The 23,702-nt window shown below is 42.4% G+C and overlaps 1 protein-coding gene across 2 annotated transcripts in view; it reads left to right on the top strand.

Moving 5' to 3' along the window:
- The window catches only part of tgfbr1b (transforming growth factor, beta receptor 1 b), an 81,202-nt gene that overhangs the window by 17,747 nt on the left and 39,753 nt on the right, over positions 1 to 23,702 (top strand). For both annotated transcript variants that reach the window (XM_067577658.1, XM_067577659.1), the window contains exon 2: positions 22,769 to 23,020. In XM_067577658.1, the coding sequence (XP_067433759.1) occupies positions 22,769 to 23,020 (252 nt within the window). The remainder of the gene's footprint in view (positions 1 to 22,768; positions 23,021 to 23,702) is intronic.

The following is a 23,702-nucleotide window of genomic DNA, read 5'->3' as shown; positions in this document are numbered from 1 at the left end:
GTGGGGGCAGGGCAACATGTGGCCACTAACACTTAGGCCTGTGTGTGTGTGTGTGTGTGTGTGTGTGTGTGTGTGTGTGTGTGTGTGTGTGTGTGTGTGTGTGTGTGTGTGTGTGTGTGTGTGTGTGTGTGTGTTGGTATTTTTTCATTCCTTCTTTCTTCTCTATCAATGTTTGACTTTAAGCATTAACAACATTGTGTTAAACATATCTGAGGTGTCTGTCTGTCTGCGTAGACTCATAGAATGGTAGGTAAGTGCATACATTTAAGATTTTAAAAGCCTACATTTGTTTAAATACAATTAAAAGAAAATAATTATATGTGTACTTAGCAGCCATGCCACCTTGTCAAAAAGACATGAATTGCACATGGCTGTGTTGGTTACCACTGTAGGCTCCTTTTGACAATTGCTGTGTTCAGAATGACAATAACAGTCAGAAACACAATTTCCTCATTAATGTCAATGACACAGCTGCATTAATAATGCAGGGTTGTCACCACAAAGAACAAAAAAAAAAGCAGAATAATCTAGTCAAGTTAAAAATGGTAAAACCTCTGCTGCACCTCTAACACCAACTCACTACATTGGCTGTTTAAATATGAATCTACCACGTAGAATACCTTGTAGTTTTTACAGTATTGTTTGTTGTTAATCTAACAATCGCTGAGACGGAGGAGAAAATGATTGGCGTCATAAGCGGTCAAATGTAGGGTCAGTCCACATCATGCTGGCTAGAAGTGCTGCTGGTTTAAAGATAATCAGGTGAACGTGTGTGTTTCTGTCCTGCACAAATGCTGTTTCCAGGCTTCTGGTAATGTGTCGCACTTAGTTATTGGGACGTCAATATAACTGATTTTAAAAGTAATTTGTCTGCCGGTGTTGCAAATATTTCTGTGATCTTATCAAAGGAAGAGTAGAATGGTAGAAACAAAACTGAAAAAAAAACAGTGAAATTTTTATTATTATTAATAATAATAATAGTGGCGCAATGCCATTCAGGAGAGCCAATCTTTTTGCAGAGATTGTGGTTGCCATAGAGATGAAAGAAATTAATTCAGTGCACGTCTGGGGTGAGGAGAGAGGTGTGATATGTTCATGTGACTGCAGATTCAACAAGGTGTTGCTTGTAGAGCAGATAATAGAATTCTTTAGGTGAATGAGATTGTTGATGGCAGAGGGCAGAGTATTCATGGCAGATGAGGCCCTGCACTCTCACCTCACTTTTATTAAAGACATCATTATGTTTTTGTCATTAGGACCTTTTTTATCAAAGATACTTATCAAATGATTGACATAGGACACAGACTATCAGTGCCTGGTGTCCCACTGCAGTCCTTCGACTATGCACTAACTACTAAACGATGAGGAAATATGTCTCACAGATGTTTTATTGATGTTTCTGTGTCTCTTTCTCATGTGTCCTGATTGTGAAAAAGCTGTCAGTTTGTGACATTAGTCTTTATTGGCAAAGACCTACTTAGCAGCAGCTTCATCTTCAGGCGAGATGTACTGCTTTTTAAAAGGTTTAGCCAGGTTCAGAGGCACCCTGGCTGTGGATGAAGTGAGGGTGTGATGTGAGGTGGGTGACAGTTCAGTTGGGACCGATGTTTAATTCAGGATGGGCATTTGAAATGTCTGACGGCACAGCCCAGGGAAAGCAAAGCACTGAACATTTTGATTCTCATTCGGAGTGCCTCATATCAAACTTGGGGTTTTATTTTTGTGGAGCTTGAAAACAAGACTTTGTTCCAAACTGGCACAGATGCCTCACCTTCCTCAGGGGTTTGTGTTTTTCTAAGTAGCTACTTGAAAACGTACCTTATTTGCTTTATTGAAAGGATATTACCCTCACACAGAGAGGTTTGAGACTAGTAACACTGTAAAGTGGACTCATAGTGAAATGATGCTAACTCCCTTCATCTCATCACAGTTTACTCTCTGTCCATGCCCCCTGACACTCAGTAGAAAGCTTAAACGAATCAATGCCTTCAAAGAGAGAAGACCTGTATTTGTAGGACATGGTTTGTTTTGACTGGTATCATGTGGGCCAAGTAGGTGAATCAAGAATGCACTGTGTCTGAATTGTGGCCCATTTGTCAGACACTTGAAAAAAGTAGACTTTTAAAGCTCTTTGTTTTGGAACAACCCAACCCGGACCTGCATTATACTGAATTAGCCGGTGTGCTATTGGAGGAGCAGAAAAGGTGGAGCTGTATTGTGAGAACACAGTGCTGATGGTGCACAGCGTTACCAGGCAGCGTTGGTGCATACTGGCTGCTAAATAGACAGTTGACTGTGAACTTCACTGCTTGTAGGGCTGGGTATGGCACCGACCGAATTGCTTCAATACTATCGAGTATCAAACAATGCCTTGTCATTTAGTACCAAATTTTGATGCGTAGCAGGAGTGAAGCTGTTGAGAACATCCAGCTGTAGCTTCTTAACATAAACACCAATGGAGGAGGCAGCAGCAGTAACAGGAGGTTGGACCAAAACAAATGTAATGAAATATCCAAGATGATGATATTGTCCATCCTTTGACATCAAAACAGTGGTGGTTATGGCTGAGAACATTGTCTTGTGATGCTCAGCTAACGTTAGCTGTGTTTTTATTTTCATTGTTACTGTCACAATGTCACATAGAGACTTCTTTGCTATGTTAGTGGCCGTTCACCAGCCACCCAACCACCGCTGTTTTGATGTCAAACGGCAATATCATCATCTTTGATATTTTAATACACCTTCATATTGCCGTAACTGCAGATTACGTGTTTTGCCTCAACTTGCTATGTTGTGAGCTGTTAACCCGGCTAGCATTAACAGACTATACAAAACAACTGCCAGGGGGCACACACTTGACCTTGTCATCAGTGACTCCGCCCCCATCAGTAAGCTATGGGTGTATGATCTGGGTGTGTCCAACCACAAGGTAGTCTCAATGGATTTGACATTCCTGTCACCCCCTACTACACCTGAGCTTCAAATGCCTTTTCAGAGCAGGAAAAGCATTGACCCGGCCATCATGATGGCCTCCAGCACATCACCTGCCCAGCTTCTGCATCAGTGGATGAACTAGTGGCACTCTACAATACATCTCCGAGCAGTGTCTTTGATCTTCATGCTCCTGTCAAGCTGCATGAGGTCAATTTTTCACACTCCCTAATTCACTCAAGAACTACGTAAAATAAAAACAGCTGGACATGTCCCGGACGACACTTCAGATGCTCTGGGCTCGCTGTCCATAAACATCAAAGGACTTACTCAAAGTCCCTTAAAGATGCTTGATCACAGTTCTACTCCAACCTAATTAATAACAATCCTGGCAACCCTAAGCATCTTTCTTTCCACCATAAATCATCTGTCTGGGAGCTGGCCATCTCTACTCCATTTTACTGGTGTCAGTCAGAGCCACATTGAGGAAAAGCTCAGTAAGATGAAACCCTGTACTCGTCCCCCGGACCCTGTTCCCACAGATCATACATCCCCATTCTCAGCCCCCTTCAAACTGGTAGTGCTCTATCTGCCAGAAGGTCTTGCCAGCTACAGACCTATCTTCATCCTCCCTTTCCTGTCCAAGGTGTTGGAGAAGGTGGTTGCTTCAGAGCTTCAGAAGCAACCACCATAAACACAACAACCTGTTTGAAAAATTTCAGCCAGGTTTCCTTCAGCACACAACACTTAAACAGCTCAGCTCAGGGTTGTGAATGACGTGCTGATGACAGCTGATGGCATCAGAATCCACTGTTACTAAAGAGGCTGTATTAAGACCATTTCTATGTCTTCTTGATGCCACGTCTACCCTTAGGACTGACAAATATCCAGATCACTCCTGAAACATCAAAACTAGAAACTACCTCCCACACCTAGCACTCTACTCCAGACACGCATACTGTATGTATGCTGGCAGCAGGGTAATAGCCTCTCAGAGTGCAATCCCAGCATCCACCAGACTAGCCGTGGAGCCCACACATTCACTGGGAGTGAGCAGACTTCATTCTGTTTCATTCACAGCCATTTCAGAAGATAATTCACTACAAACAAGTTTTCTTCACACAGAGGAAAGAAAACATCAACCATTTTAGTAGTAAATAGCTGAATCCTGCAGGGAAGAGAACAGTATTTCTCTCTGCAGGGTATTTTTCAACAACAGCAGCCTGAAAATCCCGCATCAAGTGCAGTTAAACTTTTTCACAATATTATTTGTTGTTATATTTGCTGGAGGCATTTATGTATTACTGAAACTGCCCCACGGGACACAGGCTGAGGGACACAAAGGCTCCCTAATACAAAGAACTTTTATTATCGTTTCTCAATAGAAAGTCAAATGGCTCAGCGCGAATCAGGGAACACAATTCCTTTTTCTCTATAAGCTCAAGTTTCTGTTATTACTACAAGGCTAGGCTGATGGAATTAATCTCAGTACGGATAGAATGGCTGTAACAATGCACCACATATAACACCAGTGCAAGCATAGAGGACATAAGTGCATAAAGAAGAAGAGTACACAGCTCCACATACCATACAATACAATTAGACCAACTTGAGTGTATTAATCAGCTACACAGCTTTGGGGAAGACGCTCCTTTTATTTACCTGTATCTACAGCCAGAGAGGAGACGTGGAAACAGATGGTGAGCTGGGTGGAGAGGGTCATCCATGATCTTGATTGCTGGTGAGATGCTGTGTGTGTGTGTGTGTGTGTGTGTGTGTATAGAGTTTGCAGCCCATGATCTTTGATGCTCTGGCGATAATTCTGTCCGTTTTCTTTATTGTGTGCTTAGATGTGTATCCGTACCAGACAGTAATCGATAATGACAGGACGCTCTGGGTTATGGCTGTGTAAAATTGAAGCGGTAGACCTTGCCTGACTCTGTTTTTTCTGAGTCGTCTCAGGAAGTAGAGTCTCTGTCGGGCTTTTTTTTTTTTTTTTCCATTCGATGGTTAGCGTTGAAGTCCCATTTCAGGTTGTTGCTGATGTGTGTGTGTGTGTGTGTGCCAAGAAACTTGAAGGGAGTCAGTTATTGTAATTGGCCGTCGATGTGGATAGGCGCTTTTATTGATTGTTTTGTTTTGAAGTCGATGGTCATTTCTGTAGTCTTTTTTTTCCTGTTCAGATCCAGGTCATTTTCCCTGCACCAGTTGACTGACTTCTCCAGCCTTTAGGCGTCTTCATCGTCTCTTGAGATCAGTCCTACCGTCGCCGTGGCGTCCACGTATTTCAGAATCCTGACGGAGTGTGATATCGATCTGAAATCACTGGTGAGGGAGGGGGGAAAAGAGCAACGGGGGACAGAAAGCGTCCCCGTGCTCTTCAAGGTGTCAAGCACCGAGCTGCGTCTGTTTTCCTCTACTGTGACACACAGCGCAGGACAAAACGTCGGGTCATTATCGAGCGGGTATCTTGTACTCTGATCCTTCATTTCAAAAAAGAATTTCAAGTCTCAAAGAGCTACAGAGCTTGCTTGCAGCTTGTTCACCATTATTCTTAAGTAATCATCGCCAGCATATTGATGATTAGAAATAGGCCTATATCAAACTTGTGTAAAGGTTTGGCTGAATGGAACAGGGAGGACTGGCCCTCCGTTTTCTTCTGCAGCACTTCATCCTCTCCTCTGTGCTGCATAAAGCCTGAGCACTGAATGCCAGATAATTCAATTACTGCCTTGGACGTTTCAAGGCTGTGTGAGTGTGTGTGTGCATTCACCAAGTATGTGTAACTTTATGTTTTTTGCGTAGGGGTTATAGAATTGAATTGCTATTGATTTGTGCAATGTGAAGCCATTGTTTGTTGCCGCTCTTTCCTTCCTGCCCTCCTGCCCTCAGCTGTGAGTCGATGTATTAGATTAAACTTTATCCTCTCTTTTCATTTGAAGCGTCTCCGGGGGCTTTCTCAATGCTGCGCTGTAGCCACTTAAAGCCCGGCCAAGGCAATCCATCTTTCTTTCCTTCACTTTTTCTCTTCTCCTCCTCAACAACATTACAATAATGGCTTATTCAGCCCTAATCTGATTGTCCAGGATGGCATCAGGTTCATTGAGAGGAATTACACATGTCCAGTGACTGCACATGACATGCCTCCATGGTGTATGTATGTGGATACGTTCAGAATGGTGAAATGAATTGAGACAGGTTGCAGCTCATACCTGACGTTAGACTGTGTCTGAACTGGATGCGGATCGGCCGTCAGAAATGTCAGGGTACAGGTTCCACATTATTGGAAAGTTCATTATTGTTTGACTTGCTGTGGTATGGCTTCCTAACTAAAATAGAAGTTATTTTATTGTTTGGCATATTTTTCCTTTTCCACTTGGGTAACTGCAGATGCCATGGCAGTGTACTAAAATGTTCCCAGCTCTCTCAAAGTAGTATGCCAATTAGTCTTGTGGTTCTGCCCTCACTGTGCCTGTACTATCTCTACTCCTCTCTCCACCTACTTATGTGATAACTGAATAAAACCACTGTCAGCCTTTCTGTTTCTATTTAGAATATTTAGAATAACACTTTGCTTTTCCATCAGTCAGACTACTGTGTAGTTGTTGGTGAAGAACATGGCAGTCAGCAGGGCAGAGGTATTTTAAGCATGTTTTTGGGCTTTATTTTAGCACTGCCTTGATGATTCCCTCCCCATCCCACAGGTAATAAATACACCATAATTAAAAAATAATCAAGGTTCAAATGATTTGATACTCCAGTGTGGAAAGATACAGAATATCAGTTTAGAGCTACGTGTGTTTACAGCAGAGAGCAGGACGGAGGACAGAAGTCTCACTCCGCTGTTAGAAAAATGAAAACCCAACATTAAACACTAAAATACAAAGTCAACGTGTTGACCTCTTCAATCTGAGTGAGAACAAAGAAAGAAGCAGCACATTCATAAACTGTCATGTTACAAAGTTACTCAGTAATTTTATTAACATATTTTCTTAGTTTGACAGTTTGCAATCTTGGCTGGGATTAAAGGGTTAACTTTAAGTTTGCACTGAATCACAGAGCAGTTATGTTGCAGTGCTCTCTGAAGCTTTCAAGCATGTTGCTCTGATGTCACAGCCAGTAATGTCCATCAGCTGGGAAATGAATTACCTACCGTGACATCAGTGATGGGAGCTTGACAGCACACTGTTACGAAATGACTATTCAGCCCTTAATACCACGAACCAATTATATAGGCTATGTTCTCCCCCTTCAGGATCTGGACATGTTTTATTTGTTGAGTTGATTACTCAGTTGAGTGTAATTTCCAGTGTTTCCCCTCAAATTGTACAGGCCTGCTGGGCCTCCAGACCAATGACAACCCCCACCAGGCCAAAGACATGTTTTTTTACAGATGTTCTGATACCATTTTTTCTACCACCTTTACCAGCTGTATACTACTAACCCTGTATGGATGGGATATGATTGCTATCTTTCGTGTTATGCGTCTCCCAAAAGTTCATAAGGTTGCTGGTGTTGAAACTGGCAACACTAGTACCGCTTCTCAAAACTAAAGCCTTGCATACTATACATGTTGCCTTTTCACTGGTGGGACTTTCCACTGCAAATATTGCCAAATTGCTGACATTTTGTCAAAGGCTAACGTTTTATTTACTGGAGATCAAGTCTTCTTTGTCACACTAAAACAGTTGTTGCTACACAGCTGGCTGTGTAGGCTGCTGTTTTGGAGCAACAAAGAAGAACTGATTTCTGGAAAAACTGCTGTTTTATCAGGGTGTGAAACTACTTTAATGTTTATTAATAAATTGCATGGTATCAGGTTGGTACATAGACTTGCGTACTGGCTGATAACTGATTTTAGAAGTATCTGAGGCATTTCCAATACTGGTATCACCACAACTCTATTTTTTCCTAAAGCCAAAAATTACGCCAAATATCCTGAAAAAGGTTAAGAAGCGTGTGCTCAATTGTGAAAAATGAGTAATCTGTGAGGTGAAAGCAGCTTTCTTTCTGACAGGCATGGTGGAGTCTGGTTTGGGCTACTTCTGTGTCAGACACATACACTCCTCACACAGGACGGGTTGTTTTTACTGATTCTATTGATTATTCCAGCAGTTAAACCCTGCTGTCACTGCTCCAAATGAAGAAAATCCCTCCAGACGACACCAAGTTCCCCAAACAAGCCAAACGCACTCCGACAAACAAACCTCCAAACTAGCTGTCTGGAGGGAAACTGACAACAAATACGGGAAATAACAAAACCAGATCTCCGTCTGGAAGCAGGTTAAATAACAGGCAGGAGCCCCGGTTAGAACTGATATCATAGAGTGAGCAGGAGCTGAGAAAAGAATCTCCGCGTGTCACCAACTCTTGGTGTGTTATTTACCTCATTTATGTGCACTCATTTAGTTTCAGCTCCGTGTGAGAGTCTGAATGTCTGAAATTGAGGCCAAAATATCTATGTTTTTTTTTTTTTTTTTTTAAAGGAACCCAACGTGAACCTCAGATCTGGATCAGTGCTCCAGTGTTTTGTCACCTGCTAGAGAGTTGAGGTTCCTCCTGACCACAGCCAGCCTGGAGGCTTTTATTTGCTATCACAGATTGTATTTCTTACATGTGTGGGACTTGCACAGAGATCACATATCTTTTCCATAATTACATCATTTCCTGTATTTCTTCATTTGGGGAGACAAGCAAACAAACTACTTGTGCAAGTTAAATGTCCTCAGAGTGGAGTTTGGGACAGTCTTTGGTTTGAAGCACACGAGTGGTCTGCTGCAGTGATTTCTGGAGTTGATGACGCTGGTGAAAAGTATAATATAGTAGAAAAGTAGAATCTGTTTTTTTATAGAAATAGCTGAGAGGTAAGAGTTGAGAACAGTGCAGTTCTACTCATTACCTAACTAGGCCTAAATCCTGTAAAGCATGGCCAGACTCCTCCCATCACTCCTACCTGACAGTCAGACTTGCTTACACTGTCCTATTTTGATACCTGACACACCTCTTGGTGTGGGAGACTTTTAGTAAACATGAAACCTGCCAAACTCTGCTTCTAAGAGCTGCTCACAAGACGGATCATGTAGGCTGTCGGCTTATGGATGGCTGGCCAGTAGTTTTTCAGAGAAAGGCTTGGAGTGTTTGCTTTTCTCCTGAGTGCACTAGTTTTAAGCAGCGCTTATAACGCCTGTGTGCACTAGGCTCTCAGTGTAGCTGGGAACTGTGTTTTTGCCTGAACATTATGGGCTATTGCATGCAGATTGATGGCAGAAAAATACAGTTTAAGTTTACACCACATTTCACACAAATGCTGGTTCACGTTAAAGGTCTGGAGATGTAAAGAGTTGTTTTGTGTAGAGAAGAAGAATAGTAGCACAGGAGGGAGCAGAGGCACCAGGAAGGCAACAAGCAGCATTGTTGTTAAAGTGTAGATGTGTAGAAGTATTTTCAGATATTCCTTACACAGGTTGGCTGTATGAAAGTCAGTCACTGTATCCCTCTTCATGCTTGTCTCTGGTGCACATTTACATCAGTGTTAACATTCATTGACTGAATGACTCATTAACCGACTGGCTTTTCTGCATTGTTAAAACATTATAAGTGATTTCCCTTTGTCCTATAAATCAAGATAAGCTGAGAGCCTGCTCTGTTTTTAAATTATATATCTGGCTTTACCAGTGGTCTCCAACCTGTTTTACAATGAGAGCCACTTGAAAAATGCAATCTGTAGACAGCTGCTGTGTTTTCCCTTGATTTTTATTAAAGACATGTTCTCACACTGCATATTCAGCTAGCAAGCACACATGCCATAGATTTGAATCAGTAACACACATCGCAATACCTTCCATATGACTGTAAGGGTAGTATAAATAAGGAATAGTTTCAAGTGTACATAGGGCTGTCGCAATATTGCTATACCCGTGCTATTGATTAGCCAACTGCAAGGGATGGCGAGCAACCGCCACAACCTCTATGTTCACGTTTCTCTGACAGGGGTTGGTGCTCGGTAGGTAAAACACATCTGTATGAATATTTTGTCTCAGTTTTATGTTTAAACTCTCTCGGGTCACCGCGTCATTTAACCTGCGAGGTGAAGTTCTCCACCAATCATACAATCTAAAGGCGTGTCCAGCCAGACTCCATTCATAAATCCCAGGTTTAAAGGGACTCGTTGTTTCCTGCCACAACACGATTTAAAGTGCTAATACCGCATATGACTGTATACTGCACTGTTGAGCCACCCTAAATCACTGCGACGGCCCTGTGTGTACACTTTACAAACTGTGTAGATCACACTCACTCCAGGAAGAACATTTTCAAAATCCAATGGCATTCCAGCCAAATTCCACCCTTGGGTGTGTGGGACTCAGTCAGCTCCGCTCCACATGTGAAACACTCTGGCAATAGGAAATAGAAGCTTTCCAGACAAGGATATCCTTACATTATTTTTTCAAGTGTGTCTTGGCATGCTTGGTGATATTGAGCACCAATGGCTATGAAGGAAGTCAGGGGGCAAGGGGAAGGAAATTCCTTTCACTTTATTTTCTTTCTTTTAATTCTTTCGCTTTTCTTTCGCCGTCCGTCTCTGCTGCTGCGCTGCATACACACGGAGGATGCAGCTCCGCCCACGCTGAGAAAGGGAAAGGTATCGTTATCGGGATATGAAATGACCTAATATTTGGTCCTATTGCCGAGCTCTGGATGGAAATATACTACGGCCATTCACATGCTCAATTAGGCTATGTCTCATAACTTGTTGCAGCAATTTTTTGGGTTGATACCATTTGTTATACAGATTTGGTGCAAAATTGAACCATTTTCAACCACTCAAGAATTGATTAAAATGGTGAAAAATCCATCTGAAATACCACATTAAGACACCGAGACCTTGAGGAACACCACTGAAAAATTCATGCTGTGATTTGGTAAAAACTTTTGACATTTGGAGATTTCTGTAAGAACTGCATTTTTCAGCGATCGGGTGGTGATATAGCTCAGAAATCCCCTACTGTCAATAAATCTAGGAAAGCCATAGATCCTCTGAACGCCCTCGGTCTCTAGTTTGTGGTTGTAAAGTTTCATGAGGCTGTGATTATCCTAGAGGTCACAATAGGTCATTTCATACAGTGAGGTCAAGTTTCACTAGAGTGAATGGTTACTACGGGGACTAACATCATCACACATGCAGTTGGATTCATTGAATCCACAACAGTCTCAGCTTTCTAGTCATAACCAGTTTATGCAATTCCAAGACTGTTCAAGGACCCCAGTATGCAGAAATGTTCATATACACCATTTTTGGAATAGGTGAAAATAACACATTTATACTGCTTGTAAAAAGCTGCATGGTTTTTGGGGAGACTCGTGGGTACCTATTGAACCTGTTTTCATTCACATATCTTCAGGTGTTCTTCTCTCTCCAAAATTCCATCTAACTCTGGAGCGCTGCTTAGCTCCCTGCCCATATCATCACTCTAGTTTGAAAAGTGAGGCTGCTACAGCCTCTGACAGACAGTAATGTCAGCTGGACGCAGGTGTCCTTGGGGTGTTTAAGAGGTTAACATGGTCTGTTAGTAGGCTGATGTTTGCAGCAGCAAGTTGATCTCAGGTCAGGGTTTTTTCCCTCTACTGACTCTCTGTCATAACATATTCCATTTGAAATTCTCTTTTACAAGTGTGTGTGTGTGTGTGTGTGTAACCCTCTGACAACAGTATGGGTTGGTTTCATCTCAAAGCCATCTCTGCCTTATTGCTGCGCTGTCTCCACCTGACACTGCCCACAATACAACAGACAGTTGTAACTAACACACTGTCACTAGATTTGAGCACAGCAATCACAGGTATTTGGTCAATAACTGTGCAGTAGCTGATACTCCAGCTACACATAGAACTAACTGACACATTGTTGGTTTTAGTCTTTTTAAGGGACTTACAAGTAAAATATAGAACAACACCAGCCTTATCCTTAAAGAAAATGTACAGCCCCTTGTTACAGCAACATTATTATTACAGAGCAACATTATCATTCATGTGGAGTCGTGTTTGTGTCCACCTGGTGAATCTAAGTCCAATATTCACTCTCTTTTAGCTGTTTTTCTACCAACTCCTGAGGGAAATATGTGTCTCTTTAGCTGCTAAATGCTCCACTATGTTCACCAGCTAGTCTACAGCTAACTGTGTCTGTCTGCCGTTTGATGCTGAGCAGATAGTGTACAGTGTTTTTTTTTTTTTTTAAAACAGCTGCCTGCAGCCAAAAACACTATGAAAGTGAACCAAAACAGTAAAACTGCAGCTAAACAATGAGCTGAAACTCACTATAAAGCTCCGTAAAGCCGCCGAGAGCCGCAGAGTCACTGATAATTCTCTGTAGGTTCATCACTACCAGCCAGATGTCTCACATTACACATTGTCATCTGACACATTTTTATTCTTAAAAAAAAATGTCACTTTGCAATCTTACAAGGTGAAACCTGTAACATTTCTTCATCACTTTCAACACGACACGAGTCTGGAGTGAATGCTGTTAAAGTGCTGTGAAGGCTGCAGCAGCACGAGGCAAAACACGCAGAGAGGAATCATCTCAACCCTCATCTCTTATGCACAAAGCCATGACTGGGGAAAAAAAAGCCGCAAATGAGACGATTTGAAGCTGTTCAGAACCTTTGCATATCAGATCACTAAAACTATTTATGTATTAATTCTATATTAAATATGTACTATGTATAAATGATGTAAAAGACACCTAGGTTCTGAGACGGTTGAAGACAGACTGATGATTACGGCGCTTTTGATTAACTGAGGATTTATCTGTGGTTCTGTTCCCAGTTTGAAATAATTGCAGGAGTACATGACGAAGCCTAACATGAAGGATCTAAAGCAGCGGTTGTGAGCTCTGGGAAAAGCAAGTAAAAATAGATAAAGTAGGATCTGGTGGAGTGTAGAACCAGCGTCGACACACTATAATACAAATAGTGAATGTACAGTCACTGCCTACCATTGCAGAAACACTCGCAGTAACAGTAGTGGTAGTACTCCAGCTGCAACAATTATTCCATTGCACCAGATTAGGGACAGAAATGTTCCCAGAGTAGCAGGAGAATCAGACAGAATCAAAGTCCTGGGGGGGGGGGTCACAGGTCCAATCACAGTCACCAGACCTCCTATCATATAGACAGACACCTTTTAAACTGCAAAAGGGAGACACTTAAAAATCAATTTCTCCTCTTAAGTATTCCTGTTTGTAGATCGAACCCTGTGGAGGAAAAAAAACCCAATGAATTATTGATGCAAACTTTGATCCGTCAGACTAATTTTGTTCACCCCAGCCTGTTCAAATGTCTCAGCCTCTGGCTCTATCAAACATCTCTGTGCCTTATATGAAGTAGATAGGAACCACACCAAGACATGATTATCATTAAAACCTCTCTTTATGTCGCCCTGATAAAACTAATGAAAAGTGAGCGAGGGAAGCCGGAGGGAGAGCCCTGTTTAGAATTGTTTGGTTTCACTTCATTGTCTCCAAAAGTGACATGAGTTTGGTTGTGTTGTTAGTTTGGTTTCCTGCCGCAATATCCATTTAAAACAAAGCCAAATAGACTGTCACTAATGCAGCTTTGCACACCTGCTCTTATTCATGGAATTGTTTGTATTTTAATGTATGTTTGATGTTGTTTGTGAGCCCCTTACCTAAGACAAATTTCTATCATTATGTAATGGACAATTAAGTTTTTGGAGTCTTGAACTACTCTTCAACAACTTGCAAAATAGTCTTAAAAAAAGAAAAAGAATCATTAGAATATTCAGCAGCCAGCAGTCGTTTCTCTGTTCTCTGTTTAAGAGCGGCTGAGATTGGCACTAAAATGACAGTAACATGTCCACCTTAAAGGTCAGTCCACCTTAAGTGAGCCTGGTCAGGTTAGGCTAACCCCCTTCACTTTCCCAGCAGTCAGGGAAGCAACAGATGAAATGTTTCTCAGTCTTGAGAAGCTGCAGCGTTTATTTAATGACACTCTGGAGCCTGCACCGTACATTTACTACCAGATGTTATTTTTTTCCTGCGCTCCGCTCACATTAACCGTCACTTCTCTGCGGCTCGCTCAACCACGCAGTCGCTACGCACATGCATTATGCACCGCCCTATTCCTCAACGGAGCTACGCTACTCCTATAACAATACCTTGTCCTTTTGAAGGATGAGTAGAGGAAGGGTGACTCAAAACAATCCCACAGTAACTAGAGTGTATCATGCTCGCACAGAGCGCTCATAATTTTGCAGTGGCGGTGCGCCCGCCGCTACAGAATGAATATAAGGGAAACACTGCCTTTACAAGTCCTTCCTATCAGCAGTCTGCTGAAAATACAACCTCCCGTCTCCTCTACTATGGTGCTTACTCAAAGCCTCATTCACCGCAGAAGGTGATTTGCATGAACTCAGGAGCCGCTTCCTCAGCCTCCAGAATAATGTCTTTACCCCGACAGTGTCGGAACACACGCTGTAGAAATCCCACACCAGGCTCGAATGCAAACATATCCACAGTCAGGCAGATTACACTTAATTCATTTCATGCTTGCATCCTGAAATATTGACCTGTACTGTCTGCAGCTTGTAGATTCCTTTTATTTGCTCTTGACACTCGTCTCAGCATTTTCCCTTCTATTGTTGTAAGAAGGCGAGAGGGGGGAGGAGGTCAGAAGGGGGGGAGGAGGTGAAAAGAAAGAGTGGGATGTGGCAGGAGGGGGATGTAATTAAGGAGGGAGCACTAAGCGAGGAAGAGAGAGAGAGGGAGGGAGGGAGGGGTGGACGGAGGGATAAACGCGGTTCAGCCTCTAACTGGTGACGGGAGGCTTTGTAATGCATTGTACGTCTGTTGCCTGGCTACTACACAGCCAGAAAATGGTGTTTCATGGATGCATTGGTGGGGAATAACAGGAGGCAGAGCCAGATCGGTCGTAGGGTCTGAACTTCCAGATGTCACTGCCGCTCATTTGCATTTACTCGCATCGCAAACTCAAACAATCTGTAATTGAATAATGTCCATACTGAAGCTAATATTTTGACTGATTTATCGGTCTAGTTTTTACATTTATTTCATTAATCGTTCAGAAATAGTGAAAAACCTTCATCACAATTTCCCACTAGACTGACTGAGCAGCATTTGAATAATCTATAACTTAAAATACTGCCTTCACCCAAGCACATCAATAAATCAGAGCTTTTTACACAGGCAGAGTCTAAACCGAACCACTGTGACACATCATGATTTCTACTGAAAGACGTTGAGTGAAATGTAAAGATATTGAATATTGGCACTAAAGTATGGACAGTAAAAATATCAGCATAAGCCCTGTAAACTGGTGTGTTGAGAACCAGTGGACTTGTTCCTCTGTCTGCTCGGCTGATATATTTTTAGCTGGATGTAATATTTGGTGCACCTGTAGAGAAATTAATGTAGCTTCAGGATTTCTAAACAAGGTGAAGAGAGAGCCATTAATCTGAATTATTTGACATTCTCTGGATTAGACTTCAAGAATGAACAACTGGCCTACTTTCCCACTCTTCCCACTCCCACTCTTCCTCACTTGTCTATTTCACAGGCTATTGCGCTTTAAGCATGAAGGGGAGAGAGTAGCTGGCGAAAAGGCTCAGGCTGGCTTGTTGTAAGCTTTAGGGCTTCACTATACTGCGGATTGAAAATCAGATCCGACATGTTCTCAAAGGCGGCGCTGGATGCCAACGCCACACACACACCACTGCTAGCGGAGCTCTTACCTGCTGCACCAGAAGTCAACAAGTTGTGGTGAAGGAGATGATGCCGGAAACAGACAGTAAAAACCAAACTGGCTTCAAAGGCTCTGGGTTGCACGTACACTCAAGACTTGTTGCCGTATGACACACAGCACAGACCACAGCTTGGCATGTGACCGACGTGCATGCAGAGACCGTGCAGTTTAGAGGGGGGGGGGGGAGTGTAACCCAGGTTATCATCTGTAGCTACATTTTACACATGTCCCCTAAACACCTCACATGCAGACTATCAGCAGACACTACAATTTACAGATGTTCCATAAACGCCTCACACGCAGTCTATCGGTAGACACTACAATTTACAGATGTTCCATAAACGCCTCACACGCAGTCTATCAGTAGACACTAGCTAGGCAGCTGCACACAGAGAAGCCTTTAGTCCCCACTCAGTTACTGTAGAATGTGACTCAGACAGATTGTATCTACCTGGGTGGGTCTTAATCTACCTGGGCAGGCCACCCAAGTAGAGCCTATGTATGTATGACAACAATCCTCCAAGATGCCCAGAGCTGAAGCTTCCTCTCTCTCTTCTCATTGTCAGTACCAAGCTGCTCTTTCCTGTTGGTTTACACTCAACCTCAGGAAGGTTGTGTGTATGTGTAATGTATAACGTAGCGCAGTATTTAACAGTGATGATTCTTTTGACGTGCTAAGCGCACCTGCAAGAACAGTAGCATTTGTTCTGTTGATGAGTATTGGCTATACAATCTAAAGCCTGATCTATTCCCAGCTCTTCTGTTCCCGGGGCGCACCAACTGATAACCTTGCCCCACTGTGTGTTGTTAAAATATAACATTTGTCTGTTTTAATTAGCTTCAATGGCGTTTATCGTCCTCCGGTGCATTACACCTGTGATGGGATGTCATCAGATAAAAGCTGCATCTAGGTTTCAGTATTGCTGTTTAGCTTTTCCTGCCACTACACATCCACACCTGATCCAAACCTTTAAATGGTGATTTAGTTCTGCACTTCCATAAAGTTGAGACAGGATAAGCAGCAGTGGCAGAGATATTCTGACTTTAGTCCGTAGTATGCGGGGCGTTAACAACTCTTGGGACATTCCATAGTGCAACTCAGTAGCATCCTTCTTGTCTCTCAAATATCTACTTAAGCTTTGCAGGTGCTAATCATCTTCAAGCAGCAGATTTACTGTATATGAGTTTTTGTTCTTTTGTCCTGGTTTTTCTCATTCATGTTTTTACACTCTCAAGTCTGTAGTTCATAATGTATTTTGTCAAGTTGTTTTGCAGATGTTTTTTGTGTTTTATAAGGATATTAAATACACACACTTGTCATGGATGTGGTCAGGCTAAAATATACAGACATGAGATTTAAGAAGAGGAGAGGATTCAGAATAGGACTAATGACGAAGCAACAATTCAGATACCATGCTTGCATAGATACCACACTATTTACATGCACACACACACACACACACTGAATAGTGCTCTGCCTTCACACTTGTTGAAACTCTCAGACTTGTGCTGCGTAACTACAGCCAGGCTGTGCTGATCTGTCCAAACACCTCCACCTCCCAGAGGAAGAGACACACACTCTCCCACACCATATTAAAATAGGGCAGAGCAGCCTTGAGAGCAGCGAGGAGGGCAATTGGCCCATGTTGTGTGTGTGTGTGTGTGTTTAGTCTGGCTGTCTGCCTGGCGTCATTCTAAGCAGCATCTTAGATTAGTCCACCACATTCTGTCTGACCACATTGTTAGAGCCTGGCCTTGTGTCTCTCTGTCTTTTCATACTTCCTTCATTATATCATGTTAAGTGTCACCGGTCATAAATTTCTATTAAAACATCATTGTACTGAATCACCGAGGTCATGCCCAGTCTCAAAGTAACACTGCTTTGAATGAGTTAGTTGATGAAAATTTGCAGAAGTATTTTCTCACTTTTCATCCCTGCAGATGCTTTTGCTTTAATTTGTCCAGATTTTAAAAGATTTCTGCTGCCTCCCCAGTAAAATGCATGTGAAGAGAATTGTTTAGGTTGCAGGTGTCACTTCAAAAACTCTGGTTTGAATGAATGAGAAGTAAGTGTGTTGTTCACTAGTTGGTATGGCGTGCTTTATAGTGTTGCTGTGGGTTGTTCCTATGAGAAGTGACAGGAATAGTAAGAACAAAGAGCACTAGAACCCTGCTGACTGTCTTACCTCTGCACAGGTGTGAGGGTGTGAACGCTGGATTGTGAGTTTTGGAGACTTAGAGGAAGTGTGGGACACAGCTCCTCCAAGTCTGATGTCAGGAAAGTGTTGTGAAGCTATTTGACTCTCTGACAAGCAGTTCTGATGAAGCATACCTGCATTATTAATTAATACGTTTAATTCATTTAAAGGCATGTTTCCTGATTTTTAACTACACTGTAGAATCACTGTAGTGACAAGCTAACGGGTAACTTCAGATTCGTTGTCATGGGAAGTGACATTACCACTAGAGGCAGGTGTAAAAGTGTTTGTTTTTGTTTTGTAATTTGGGTGAAATGACAAACAAGGAGCTGTGTTGTTTGGGGGATGGTTGCTGCAGGTACCAGCAAGAAAATGAAATGAAACGCATCCACAGGGCTTTCCACCTCTACTTAAGATTAGCCCGCAGAAAAACACAGCATCACTAAGTCAAACATGACTAATCATCAAGAACATTCTGCATCTCAACACATATTGAAGTGTTTTTTTTTTATCTCGCGTGTTGTAGATTATTTATCAGTAAACTCTTTTGTTCCAAGGTTCATTCTCTTAGCCTGTTGTGTTGCTGTGAGGATGTCTAAAAGCGTGTTTGTTTCTTCTTAGCGCCTGCTTCAGTGTTGTGCAGTGTTATCTACAGATGCTTCATTTGTTGAAACACTCTAATTGGCCCTTCACACACAGCAACACTCACTGACACTCAGTCCTGCTCTCACCGCTGAGAGGAAGAGAGAGCAGTCTTAAAGAGAAAAAACTAAAAGCAGGCGGCTGTGCCCTGGGGGGAGCGTGCTATTATATGGATTATTGTCAAGCTGTTTCATAAAGAATGCAGTTGTTTGGGGACTGTGGCTGGGCAGTGAGATTTGGAATCTCTGCAGGTGACTGCTTTTTAATAAAAATCTTTCTCAAACTCTGCTGGCCGGGCCAGGCCAGCTGCACTTGTACTAACTTTATGATGAAAGACAAACAAAAGAAGTGAGGAAGGAGGAATAATTGCTTTTGAGATTGTTGCTCTTGCTTTGATAACAGAAGTAATGGGTGTGTTTGTTTGTGTTCGTCTTCTTCCCATCTGCTGCTGACTCCTGTTTTGTTTTTGGTTTTTTTTGGTTTTTTTGACTCAAAAACCAACAATCAGTGTCTGCATGTGTAGACCTGTCAGTCTGGTTAGCTCATGTCTGCCTGACATTAATCCATACAGGACTTCTGTCTTACTGAGAGAGAGATGATGAGACTAAACTGTGTCACAGTTTGCACTGATATTGTGATCACTTTCATAATCTTGTATGTAATGAAGCATGTGAAAACTGATATACAGTGTCTTCTGTGGCTCTGGAGGAGCTTTGTCAAGTCTGTAATATATCCCTGATGATGTCATAGTGATGTCATCAAGCATCTGTCAACATGTGCTGGGAGACTACTACTTTATATCAGAAAGTCTTCCCCTTAAAGATAGAGTCAGCAATTCTAATACAGTACATTTTTTGTTAAATTCAATGAATATCTCCTGGACAGAGACGCTGAGCGCAGGTGGAGTGAGAGGTGGAGAGTGTGGATGGACTGTTGTGCTCACATTAGACAGTTTTTTTTTTCAACTCGTGATAAGGTGTGAGAGGGACAGAAGTGATTCTACAGCTGGCGAATCGCTGTGGATTCCGCCATATTTCTCTTTTGGTCGTTGCCTTGGCAATGGGCATCCATGAAGTTTGGAGGCGGAGCTTCTGAAGGAGCATAATGGACGGGGTGTATTTGTTTGGGCGTTTAATTCAAACGTCAACAGTCTTTTTCCAGAATGACTGACTCTACCTTTAATGTGTTTTTTAGGAGCAAGAGTATATCTTAGAGGAACTGCTGCTAATATGTCAGGCCTTAAAGATGATGATAAAATGATCCTCCAAACATATTTTCATTGAAAAATCCAGAATCTGTAAATATGTCAATATTGTTCATTTTAAAAGTTGAAATGTTTGACACTTCATTGTAAAGTCCTTTCTCAGTGTTTGTGCACTGGAGGCTTCAAGTTTCTACATCACATTTGTGTAATTTGCATACTGGAACACGATTGGTTCCAAACTAGTTGTGATGTCACAAATCATGCTCATAGGTACAGATGACAGGTGAGCACAGAGTAACTTTCTGCACATATATCATTCTGCACAGAGAAGAGAACAACATCCAACTGAAGGAAGAAGAACAACACATTTTGGAGTGTTGGGGGATTTTATTCTGAAGAGTGGAGCCAGAATTTAACAAAGGTCTATTCAGTTTTTTGATGTTTGTATAGGTAGCCCAGACAAGGTGGCTCACTTTGATTAAAACACTGTAGGAAACAGTAGTAGTAGTAGAGCTCAGGAACAGTAAGGCCATGTTCAGACAGACAAACAAACACAGTGAGGAAAAAGAGGAAAAAGAAGCTTTCCTCCTTTTCATTTCAATGAGACCACAGCGTTGGCACAGCGGGGGGTCCTGATGCAGACTGAGGGCTCGGACATCCAGCGAAAAAAAAAAAAAAAAAAACATTGAATCTGCAGCTCGGTGCGGAGTCATCTGGCAAGGTGCAACAAATTAACACACAAGATGTAATTACAAAATCAATTCAACCTTCTAAACTCCTCCAGCATAACCGGTGTAGGTCAGAAGTGTTGCTTCCTGGGTGTATGATGAGTATCAGCAGGACACTAGTGTTCCACTGACTGCACCGCTTCCCATAGGCAGACGCTCTTTACACACACACACTGTAACATGTGGAACATTTCAGTTGGTGTCTAGACAGCTGAGACACACCTAACAGTACAGTACAGTGTGTGTGTGTGTGTGTGTGTGTGTCGGTGGGACAGACAGGACTTATCTGTTCTGAAGGTGAGTCAGAGGAGACAGTGTCAGCTGGCTTTTATATAGCTGTCTGCTGTCTTCCACAGCTTGATCCGTCTCCTTTGCCTTCCTCCTGAGACGCCACCACAACATGCAGAGCACACACACAAACACACACACACACAAACACACACACACACACACACAGTTGCTGTTGTTTTGCTGTTGTAATTTTTTCGCCTCCCTGTCTTTGCCTTCCTGGAATTCTCCTTCAGGCAATTCCATGAATTTCAGGAGTGGGAAGTCTGCAGTTACATCAAAACTTGGATAACGTTATAACATTTTCAGACTGTTAGTGTATTTCTACCAGACACTTTTACTAGCAATTACTTAATTATTTATGGATTTACACCATAGGGCAGATTTCCACTGGTGTACCTTTCATACGGTTAATACCATCTGCCTGCGTGTGTGGATGTCAGACACTCTCAGCGCCTTTACACCACAGGCTGTGCGCCCGCCCTGTTAATTATTCAAAGGTCTTGTCTTAGAAGGTGTGTTATGTTTCTTTAACCTGGCCAGCCATGCATGATGTGTTTCTGAGCTGCATAGAGCTCTCTGTCTGTCCTGCGCTGGGGGCAAGGACACTGTGGAGACACAGAGAGAGAGAGAGAGAGAGTGACCTGGTTTATTCATAGCACTCCATAACACTACTGCTAATGATTCGAAGCCTCAGGGATTGCTAAGCAGACTTCTCTTACATTAAACACATTCCTGACTCTGCTAGTGTCTGGCCCGCTCGGTTCCCAGTGTTTAAATGTGCTTAAAGGTGCTCTGACCTGTGGCTCGAGCAGCCATGATAACAACAACACATGCTTCAAATTGTCTGTGATTTCTGAAGAAGACTGGGCTGAGTTCATCTGAGTTGAAACTTAAAAGATATTCCAGGTAAAGTAGGGAAAAAAACAAGCTCTGTATTGTTGCTAGTGAGTAAATGAATATGAGGCTCTGATTTTTTGTGTGTGTGTTGCGACAGGCTTTTTATGGAAAGGATGACTAAAGGGCCTGACTTCCACTTCATAATGGAGTCTGCAGGACTGCAAACCAAAACACTATCAGATTCTTGGCTTTTTTTTCTGGAGTCAGCCATGTGCTCTCCAGCTGTACTACATCTGTGTGTGTGTGTGTGTGTGTGTGTGTGACAGAGACAGAGTCGGGGACAGACGGAGTGCAAGCAACAGAGCAAACATTTGGATGAAAATGAGTCAGTAAGAGCGTGTGTAACGTATGACTGGAGTGATGTAACGTCTCACATTCCATCAGTGACAGTTCTTCTCAAATACACACACGCACACACACACACACACACACACACACAGCTGATGGAGCAGTATACGGTGGGGTTAAGAAACCTCTGATGGGAAAAGTAACATAAAAAGTGCACATCACTTTGGTTATTTGTGTGTAGAAACGTTCAAAAAGAGCAGCAGTTTTAGTGCTCTTTCTCTCATGATGGGTTGAAGATTAAAATAGAACTTGGTTTCTGACAGCACAGTGGAAAGACTGATGTTTTGCAAGGCACGTGTCATATGAAAGAGCAAAAAGAAAAAAAAAAATCATAATGATACTGGAAATGAAAAAGTAGTTTTGAGTCATTTCTAGGGTTTTTCAGGGTTTGTTGCCATAGAAAGCCACTTATATTTGCAAAGTCAGGACAGAGAAGAGAGGACTGTGCAGCATATAGTCATGTAAAGCGTGTGAGTCTGCTGTTTTGCTATGGAGTATCATCTTAAACTAGCTTTATTGTTGCCATGTGTGACTTTGGTTTAATTGCAGACCTGAAAACTAACGTGACTCCAGCAGATTTAAACTTAATAGATTTCTGGTCAAGTCTTGTTCCTCTCTAAAGAAGGACAAAAGCACAGGAAATAAATGTTTTAAACCTTGGATTATGTCTGAATCTACTTTGACATTTACATTGAGAAAACAAGTCAAGCCTCAATTGTAACTCTTTATCCCTTTCCTCCTTTCTCCCTCCAGCCCTTCAGTGTTACTGTGAGCGCTGCAGTGCCAACTCCAGCTGCACGACAGATGGCGTCTGTTTCGTCGCCATTCGCAAGACGGGCTCCCGACTGACCACCGAGCAGCGCCAGTGCATACACGAAAACGAACTGATCCCACGAGACCGACCCTTCATCTGCGCCCCGTCCGTCAAACACGACACAGGCATCTACCCGATGTGCTGTACCACCAACTACTGCAACAAAGACCCCGACCTCTCCGTCTTCCCCAGTAAAAACACACACACACACACACACATGTTCATATACTTACGATGTCCTTACATTGTGTGCATTTTCCTGAAAGGCTTGGATTAACAGGTGGCATAAGAATAAAAACAGCAGCTAATGCATCTAGATACAGAAACAGTAGAGATGAGTTTGTATTGATATGATACACTGGCATATTGATGTGTGTTTTCTAGACTGCATTTCCCATCATTAACGGCAGGTATCAGGTTCAATTTACCTCATGAGGCAGCTGGATTCACGAGATTACACAAGAATCCATCTCGTCAGGCTTCAAGTTATGCGCTAGTGGCCGAACCAGCAGTAGTCTGGACCAATCAGCATCCGATGATGAGCCCATGATAGACAGATGGTTCATCCAATCACCTGTCCAGTATTTTTTGAGCATGTTTGCCTTTTTCCAATTAGTTTCCAAGGACGACTTCTCAGATGGTTCTGTTGTAACGAACCATCTGGAGCGTCATGTTGGGGTTTAACAGCATTGTATTGAGTTCAAATCCATTATTGAATCCACTTATTATATCCAAATCCTTTCAAATGATTTATTATAGTTATTAGGTTTACCTTTCAACATTTGCAAGTAACTACAACTCAAATCTAATCATCTGTTGTTGGATGAAACGCAACAGTTTTTAGTGGCAACTGTAACTACACTGCTGGTCATA

This window comes from Thunnus thynnus, chromosome 21 (genome assembly GCF_963924715.1).
Source record: "Thunnus thynnus chromosome 21, fThuThy2.1, whole genome shotgun sequence".
NCBI lineage: Eukaryota > Metazoa > Chordata > Actinopteri > Scombriformes > Scombridae > Thunnus > Thunnus thynnus.
The sequence above is the reverse complement of the archived record's forward strand: the minus strand, read 5'-3'. Positions and strand labels throughout refer to the sequence as shown.